General features: G+C 34.1%; 1 protein-coding gene across 1 annotated transcript; it reads left to right on the top strand.

The window, feature by feature from the left end:
* Nucleotides 1–83: 83 nt before the first annotated feature.
* Nucleotides 84–1,207, top strand: PV09_09655 (uncharacterized protein; the record flags this gene model as incomplete). Its single annotated transcript, XM_016363758.1, has 1 exon — nucleotides 84–1,207. A coding segment is annotated over one exon (300 nt), but the record flags the coding sequence as incomplete, so codon positions are not given.
* Between the last annotated feature and the right edge of the window lie 9,199 nt (nucleotides 1,208–10,406).

Here is a 10,406-nt window from a genome sequence, read left to right as displayed (position 1 = left end):
GTAAACTTGATTTTCTTAAAATCGGACCATTTAAAGTCAAAAGGATCATAGGACCAGTAAATTATGAACTGCAACTACCCAAGAGCATGAGGATACACCCTATCTTTCATGTTTCGTTATTAGAAAAAGCGGATCCGGAAACACCTCTTGACAAAGAAACCAAGCTAGAAGACCCTACCGAGCAAGAGTATGAAGTTGAGAAGATCTTGGATCACCGAGTCAGACGACGTCAACACTTTTACCTCATAAAGTGGAAGGACTACCCACCGGAAGAAAACACTTGGGAACCGTACAAAAACCTCAACTGTCCGCTTGAACTATCGCGATTCCATCGTGAGAATCCGACGCATCCGAAACCCCTCGGGTTTCGATGGTCTGGTTAAAGACGGCGAGATTATCTGCAAGCTCGCGAAGCTCACCATCAGAGTGACCACCATTTCTCACTCGTTCAGCCTCTTCTTCCTCTTCCAATTCATCCATCAAACAAATAGCCTTCGCTTTTGCACGACTTTCGGCTATCTTCAGAATTTTCCGACTTCGAGAAAGTTGAGCAAGAAGTTTTTGTTGTTTGGCGTTTAGTTGTTGTTGCTTTGCATAAACTTCCGATAATTCCTCGAGACTCTCTTCTATGGCTGATTTGGCTTCTTCCCTGGTCTTATCCAGAATTTCCCAGGACACGTCGACGCATTTTATTCCCTTGCGAGCACAGTTTGCGCATTTGACACTTTTTGAAGAGGACATGGCGACACAGGTCAGTCCACGGATCAAGCAATGTTCACAACTGAGAATTGCGATGCTTCCCGACTCTTCAATTTCGGAAGCAAGACGTTTGCGGCGAAGGGAAGAGACCGAAGACATTTTTGTCTCTCAATCAGCGGCCACTAAACTCCTTAAGTATTAGAAGCTTGGGACAAGCTTACTAAGGAGGGGAATGGTGTTACAAAGTAACACGTGATCAGTCACATGAGTAATCATTTTGATCATTTTTGGGAAAATGATCAAAATGAGCGCATTAGCCAATGGTTGAGGGTTAGGATACTGTTGATTGGTCAGAGTGATCATTCTAATCATTTTGCCAAGAATGATCAGAATGAGCAAGGCAATAAGGATATCAGGAAAACGGTCTATATAAACGTCCTGTCTCTACAGATATTTCAGTCTCCGTAATTCAACTGTCTAGCGTAGCTAGTAGTTAGTTTGAATATATTCTCATACTTCTGAAGCTCATACCATTCTAAGTCACAAACGTAACTATCTTATTATATTCCTTCCTTAATAAGCTCTGGTTATACATTGTTCCCTTGCTCTAGGAAGCTAATCCCTTCCGAAGTGGCTTACATTGGTGAAGCCAGCCGGTATTGGGAAAGTATTCCTAACAAATAATTATATAATATTCATATAATTCTATAAAGAGCTTAGAAATAGGCCTTAAATAAAAGATTAAGATATTTATAACTATAGTTATAATATATATATATATATATATACTATAGATTAATTAAGCTAGTTAAGTCTAGAAAGACTAACTACTATCTTAATCTTAGAGAAGGCTATATTAGGTAAAAAATAGATATCACAAAATTTCCAAAATTAATAGGCTCTTCTAATTATAACTTATAGTCTATTAGAATAGAAGTACTATTAATTAAAAGAGATTATATAGATATTACAAATAATACTATTACCATTGAAGCAGCTAGTAATAATAAAAGCCTATATAGAGAATTACTAGTTAAGACTAATAAGGTAAGTACCTTTAATTAAGCTTATATTAGGAGATAAGCTATTATTATAATTAAGGTATATTAATAATACTAATATATTATGGAATAACCTTAAAAAATTATATAGTTAATAAGGATTTAGTGCTGAATTTATTAGCTATAAGAAGCTAATAAATACTATACTTAAATCTAGTAAAAGTAATATAGAGGTTTATATCTATAATATAAAAAGGCTCTTAAATACCTTAGCTTTATCTGATTTAGTATTACTATCTAAGTTTATAGTAGTATTTATATAAAATAATCTAAGTTCAGATTATAATTATATAGTAGCTATAATTACATAAACTATAAGGTTATCTAAGAAAGGAATAGATCTAGATTAGGTATTTAATTAGCTACTGGATAATGTTAATCCAGAATGAGATATATGATATATTTCTTAAATAACAGAATGAAAATATTAGTCATTTAGGTATTAGGTAATAACCGAGGTATTCAACTAACTGAGGTTATATGAAAAGCGGGGTAATTAGTCTATATAAGCAACAGGACCTACCTCAGTTTTGTAATGTAAGAAAAACAAAATATATATCTTAAATATATAAGTTTTCTTCTATATAAATCTTAACAAGCATCCGCCCTCCAATAGCTTAACATTATTCCCCTAGATAATTATCTTATCTATAGATATAATAAATTAGAATATATCTTTTCTATTATAAATATAAATAGTAGCTCCTAAATTTAGTACCTATTCAATATTAGATTTAATTTTTAATACCTAATTAGTAATAAGGATTAACTCTTCCTTATTATCTAATTCAGAGGTATTATTTATTATCTTAAGCTTTAATTTAGGGTGCTTTATCCAGTATCTTTCTTCTATATTGTTAAGCTATTGGAGGGCGGATGCTTATGTTACAGCGTACTTGCCAGTACGGCTGAAGTAACATGGGTCATGACTAGACAATGCCAAGCGGCAGTCTCAGTCTTGGCATATGAGACTTTCTGCACCAGTCTCAGTCTTAGCAGATGAGACTGTATATATAAGTCTTATCGGGAGCGATTGAGACTGGGTCATGAGGGACAGAAATAAGGTCTATATAAGGAGGATTAGGCTCAGGTTTACGCTTATTGTAATTCAACTGTCTAGTATAGCTAGTAGTTAATTTGAATATATTCTTATACTTCTGAAGCTTATACTATTCTAAGTTATAAATATAACCATCTTATTATATTCCTTCCTTAATAAGCTCTGGTTATATATTGTTCCCTTGCTCTAGGAAGCTAACCCCTTCTGAAGTGGCTTACATTGGTGAAGCTAGTTGGTATAGGGAAAGTATTCCTAACAAAAGTTGAATTACTGAATTATTAGATAGGGCAAGGAATAATATCTTATATCTACTATCTCTAAGAGAAGTAGCGGAAGTCAACAACAGTCTGGTCTGCCAAAAAAGAAGGTTAAGGTTACTTTAAGTACTAGTGCTGCTGGGTTATCAACATATTAAACAACAGTACCTCTACCACCTCCGCCACTATCTAAAGACCCGGAAGTCCTACCAGACGCTCAATTGTTTGACGACTCTGATTCATCTGACTCAAACTCTGATTCTAGAAGTGAGAATCTCTTTAACGATGATATGGCTTAACCAAAAGTTAATCCACCGGAATCTTTCAAAGGAGAGTGATCTAAATATGAAGCTTTCAGATCTCAGCTTAGGATCTATATCTATTGGAATCAGGATAAGCTCAACTCTAAAGAAAAGAAAGTAATATATACTATTTCCTATTTAAGAGGAAATACATATATGTGGATTTAAAGACGAGTCGATCAGTATATTTTAAAGAAGGGAGATATTCTGCATGATATTAAAAGGATCTTCTAGAGTTATTTAGTATTTATGGGAGAAATAGATTAGTATTTTTAGTGAGTTGATGAGGCTCATCTGGCTGAAAAAAGGTTATTAGAACTACGCTAAAAATCAGATGCAAGTTCTTATGTGGTTGAATTTGAGAAGTAGGTAGTAATTTTAAAATAGAATGATGATATACTTCGAACTAAGTTCTTCGCAGGACTTAAACCAGAAGTTAAAGCTCAGTTATAGCTTAGGGAGAAAGAGATATTTACCCTTACTAAACTTATTGAATCAGTAATTAGGGTCAATTCCATCCTATTTAAAAATAAGCTTGATAAGCAGGGAAAGACGCCCAGATACTAACCTAATTATAGGAGACCACGACGCTCTACTGATTACTATGGACTATAGCCTATGGAGATAGATAAGCTCTAGAGAGGTGACCAAGCCCTAAGAAAGCCCAAAAACTTTAAGAAAAACACGGGAAATTGTTTTAAGTGTGGCTAACTAGGACATTTTGCTCAAAACTGTTTGAAACCTAAGAAGTAGTTAATCAAGACCTTAGGAACAGGCATGCAAGCACGGAAGATTACAATACTCAGGAAAGGCTCTTATAATGCTTACCGATGGGGACCAAATCAGAATACAGGACTGTGGGATGAGATAATGATTCAGTGAATCTTGGAACGATATCCTGATGTTCAGACGAATATGGCTTATAAATTCTATTGGGCATTACTAATTAATTATTATAAGGTCCAGAATTGCGGATTTTGGGAGCACAGCGAAAATAAGGACCTAGGAGAACTATCATGGGAATATCCTTATGGACCACTAAAGGTTTTATTTATGTAAGTACGGCGAATACTCCAGATCGAGGGTATTAAGGGTAACGATTGTTATATATACTATAAGCATCTTCCAGTCAATCTTTGTATGGTATGGGGTTGTCAATATCCAAGGTACCATGTACTAGTGATGTAATAGGGAACTATTGATGAAAACCACCTATCAATTAATACTGGACCAGCACTGTAGGGAATCCAAAGTATGATTGGAAATCTGGACCCTGAGGAGAATGAGATAATAGAGAATATCTATAAATATATCATGAAACTCATCTATATGACGGATGATTTAACAAGAAGGGCTATTATATGGGTTTTGCCTAAGGACCTGTACTGAATTGGATTTCAGATAAACGCAGATCCAGATTCTGAAGATCCACAGAAGTTATATCGACTGAACCTGTAAGTAATAAAAGTAATATCCAACCTGGATGGAAGTTCTAAGGAATGGGAGTCAGGTGAAGAAATGCTTGACGATGGTGAAAGCGAGCACCCTTACTTCTTAGGAAATGAGGAGGTTGACTATTAAAGAGTATAATAGTTAACTTTTAGAAGGAACCTTGAAGCCTCAGCAAGTTAGGGGAAGGCAAGCTAATGGTAGAAGTTGAGATTATAGGTAACCCTACTATGGCTATAATTGACTCAGGAGCTATGGCAGACTTCTTAAGCAGTCGGTATGTGAAGGAGTGGGATTTACCCTTATATAAGAAAAAGGACCCATATCTACTTATTACTGTTAATGGAACTCCAATTACTTTAGACCAAGGTATGGTTAAGTATAAGACAACCGTCGACATGATAATATTAGGCAAAAAGGTTAGAAGGATATTTGATGTTACTAATATTAGGGATTTAGATATCATCTTTAGATTATTATGGCTCCAGGATAAAAGACTACATATTGACTGGTTAACCTTAACTATGTCTCTGGTTAAGGATTGATATCCTGCCTAGGCCAGGAAGCGCACTGGAGGGCAGATGAAAAAGCTTATATAGCAGAGTATATAAGATGTAGAGGCGGTAGCTATTTATCAGCTTTAAGGGGAGCAGAAGATAGCGTTCCAAATTCCTTCGGAGTATAGGGAATTTACAGAACTTTTTAAGAAGGAGGCTTTAGAAGAAGCCTTATTACCGCACCAGCCGTTCGATCACGAAATAGTGCTAAAAAAGGGATCCTAACTAAAAAGGTTTGGTATATACCTACTCAGGGCAGACCAAAGAGAAGCACTAGATAAGTACTTGGATGAGAACCTGAGATGAGGTTTTATCGAAGAGTCCAAGTCTCCTATAAGATATCCGGTATTCTATATATCTAAACCTGATGGCGGACTATGACTTTATATGGATTATAGATACCTAAACAGTATCACGGTGAAGAATGGCATGACACTACTATTAATCCAGGAGTTATAAGACTGACTCTAAGGAGCTCGATAGTTCATAAAGTTTGATATACCGGAAGTATTCCATTGAATTTAGATTAAACAGGGTGATAAGTACAAGACAGCATTTAGCACTCATTAAGGGCATTATCAGTATAGAGTGATGCTATTTAGGCTTATAAATACTCCAGCTACCATGCAAGCATACATGAACCATATGTTATGGGAACACTTGGACAAGTATATTGAAGTCTATATGGATGATATTTTAATATACTCCCGGACGCTTAAAGAACATGTCGAACACGTCCAAAAGGTCTTGAAAGCGCTAAAGAAACATAATTTACGGCTTAAACCATCTAAATGCGAGTTCCATAAACAAAGAATCGAGTTTATTAGACTAATTATATCAGAAAAGGGATTAGAAGTAAATCCAGAAAAGGTCAAAAGAGTTAAGGAATAGCCTGAACCGTGAATAGTTAAATAAGTTTAAGTATTTCTAGGATTTATAAACTATTATCAATAATTTATCCCTGGATATTCAAGAATTGCAGTATTACTTACTGAACTTACTAAGAAAAGGGAAAACGCTGGCATCACTTCCTAGGAGTTTCAGTGGACTAAAGACGCTTAAAAGGCCTTTAATGAGCTTAAGAAAATAGTTATAATTATACCAGTACTATAATTGTTTGATAAGAAAAAGCTGATAAGAGTTGAGATAGATGCTTCCAAATATACTCTCGGAGCGGTCCTAAGTTAATAGAATAAAGATAGGTTATAGCGACTAGTAGCCTATCACTTAAGAAAGTTTATAGATATGGAAACTAGGTATTCCATATCAGATCAAGAACTGCTAGTAATTGTTGACGCATTTAAATACTGGCGACATTACTTAGAAGGCAGAAAAGATATATTCTTAGTCTTGTTAGATTACCAGAACCTTCAAAACTTCACCACTACCAAAGTGTTGAATGGATGATAATTAAGATAGTCATATAAATTATTGTTATTCAACTTCGAGATTAAATATCGGAGTGGGAAACTTAATGCTAATACAGATATATTAAGTAGAAGAACTGATTATGATAAAGGAATAGAGGTCAAACATACTCTCTTATGATAAGAAAGAGATTCGATGATACACCAAGTGGCGTCTCTGATTAAAATCAATATATCTGAGATTTAGAGAATTCGAACCGAATAATCAAAAAGGGATTTTATTAAATAATATATGGACTATAATAATAAATTACAAGTCTATATGCATGAGGGAAAAATTATACTACCCCCGAATTTCGAAAAGGAATGGATATTTAAATATTATGAGCCACTACTGTAAGGACATGTGAAAGCAGAAGAAGTTCTAGAAAGATTATAACGAAACTATTACTTTCCTAGGATGCAATAAAAGGTCTTTACTTGGATTAGGACTTGCCATTTATGTAAGAAAGCTAAGTATGAACGACATAAACCTTATGGATTGCTCCAACCAAACAAAGCACCAGAGAAATCCTGGTAAGAAGTATTAATAGACTTCATAGGACCTTTGCCACCTTCTAAGGATGAGAATAATGTGGAATATGAAAACATTATGGTTGCTATTGACTGATTGATAAAATATGTGATATTTATCCTGATTCCTTAGTAATTTACTGCTTCTTACTTAGTAAAGGTTTTCTTGAAAGAAGTGGGGAGATTTGGTATATCAGAAAAGATTATCTCTGACTAAGATAAAGTATTTACATCTTATTTCTGGAGAGAATTATATTAAATGCTATAGATAATTCAGGGAATGTTAACAGTATATCACCTATAGAGCGATGGCCAGATGGAATGAGTAAACCAAATACTGGAATAATATCTATAAATATATGTTAATGATGAACAAAATAATTGGGTACAGCTTTTACTATAGGCAGCGCTAGCATATAATATAACTAAGCAAAGTACCATAGGAATGTCACCGTATTACGCGAACTTTGGAAAGGAATCAAGATTAATGGTTGATATGTTGGTATACCTGCCAACGGAAGTAATGCTGTTTGCGGAAGACCTGTAATTACTTTATACTTAACTATGATCTGATATTATATTCTTAAATTAATAAATAACCCTTTAGGCTAATCGAAAAAGGTCTGAGGGACCAGACCTTAAGGAGGGGGATAAAGTTTACCTTTGGTAACGAAATATTCGCACTAAACACCAAAACAGTAAACTTGACTTTTTGAAGATCGGACTATTTAAGATTAAAAGAATTATAGGACTAGTAAATTATGAACTGCAGCTACCGGAAAATATAAGGATATACTCTATATTCCATGTCTTGCTATTGGAAAAAGCGGACCTGGGGGCCCCACTTGACAAAGAAATGAATCTTGAGGACCTAACCAGTCTAGAGTATGAAGTGGAAAGAATTCTAGACCACAGAACCTGAGGATATTAGTATCTCTATCTTATTAAGTAGAAAGGTTATCCTTTAGAAGAAAATACTTGGGAACCTTACAAGAACTTGGATTGTCCGCTTGAACTACAGCGTTTCCATAAGGAACACCCGAACCATACTCCGCCGCTAGGATAGAAGACAGGTTTAAAATAGGATCCTTAGGAGATAAGTTACCTAGTCTTTATTATTTCAGGCTGCGATCAAAAGATTCGGGATCTCAGGCACTCTAGACAGGAGGATTGCTTGAAAGAATGTTGTTCTGAGTAACCAGATCTCTTGATAATTTCTCTAACTCAGTATTAGAGAGACTACTGTCTTTAATGTGCTATATTTCTTCTTCTTCTTCCAGCTTATTTAGGAGATATACCGCTTTTGCTTTTGCACGCTCTTCAGCCAGTTTTAGGATCTTTCGATTTTTCCTCAGGCGCGCAGTAATCTTTTCCAACTCCAGCAAGTCGGCATCTATCTGCGACCTCACCTCTTCTCTAGTTTTATCTAGAGAGGCCCAGGACGAGTTGATATAAGCAATTCCCTTTAAAGTATAGGAGGCGCATTTTACTGATTTTGTACCAGATATGAAGACATAATGGATACCATGTTTAAAATAATTTTGACACGCCATGATCGCTATATCTCTATAGAGCTCAATCTTATTATGTGCTTGCTTTGCTTTATGGTGAAAGTATATTACTTATAAGACCCTACTGAAATCTTTTGAAGATGAAATGGAATGAGATATTTTTAGATTTAAATGGAGGGTGAAATAATACTTAAATGAATGAATATTTAGGATAAGCTTATTAAGGAGGGGAATGATGTTACAGCGTACTTGCCAGTACGGCTGAAGTAATATGGGTCATGACTAGATAATACTAAGTGGCAGTCTCAGTCTTGGTATATGAGACTTTCTGCACCAGTCTTAGTCTTAGCAGATAAGACTGTATGTATGAGTCTCATCGGGAGCGATTGAGACTGGGTCATAAGGGACAGAAATAAGGTCTATATAAGGAGGACTAGGTTCAGGTTTACGCTCACTATAATTCAACTATCTAGCATAGCTAGTAGTTAGTTTGAATATATTCTTATACTTCTGAAGCTCATACTATTCTAAGTTATAAATATAACCATCTTATTATATTCCTTCCTTAATAAGCTCTGGTTATACATTATTCCCTTGCTCTAGGAAGCTAACCCCTTCCGAAGTGGCTTATATTGGTGAAGCTAGTCGGTATAGGGAAAGTATTCCTAACAGCTTATTAAGATTTATATAGAAGAAAACTTATATATTTAAGATATATATTTTGTTTCACTTATATTACAAAACTGAGGTAGGTCCTGTTGCTTATATAGACCAATTACCCCGCTTTTCATATAACCTCAGTTAGTTAAATACCTCAGTTATTACCTAATACCTGAATGACTAATATTTTTATTCTATTATTTAAGAAATATATTATATATCTTATTCTGGATTAACACACCCCCTTAAACTATTATAAGTAGGACAATTTAGGTACTTATATATAGCTTATTTTGATCAGGCATTTTATATTTATTTTAGGTTAAGACCTCTAAAAAATACTTACTATTTAGGTCCTATAAGTATTTTAGTAAATCTATCAGCTATTATTTTATTAGTAGGAATATATAGAAGGTCTATATTATTCTCTACTATATAATATCTGATAAAGTAATATATTATATCTATATACTTTATTCTAGTATAATATAATAGATTTTTAGATAATACTATTACAGATTAACTATCTATATAGATTATCTTACTATTATTAATAGCCTTATTAAAGATATAAAGTTCTTTTATAAAACTATTAATAAATAGATTTTCTTTTATAGCTTCTTTATAGGCTATATATTCAGCTTCACAGCTATTTATAGTAGGGGTTTTTTAAAGTTTGGAAATGTTAATCCAGAATGAGATTTATAATACATTTCTTAAATAACAGAATGAAAAAATTAGTCATTCAGGTATTAGGTAATAACCGAGGTATTCAACTAACTGAGGTTGTATGAAAAGCGGGGTAATTAGTCTATATAAGCAACATGACCTACCTTAGTTTTGTAAAGTAAGTAAAACAAAATATATATCTTAAATATATAAGTTTTCTTCTATATAAATCTTAATAAGC

This window comes from Verruconis gallopava (genome assembly GCF_000836295.1).
Source record: "Verruconis gallopava strain CBS 43764 unplaced genomic scaffold supercont1.110, whole genome shotgun sequence".
NCBI classification, from domain to species: Eukaryota; Fungi; Ascomycota; class Dothideomycetes; order Venturiales; family Sympoventuriaceae; genus Verruconis; species Verruconis gallopava.
This window is presented reverse-complemented; position numbering and strand designations above follow the sequence as displayed.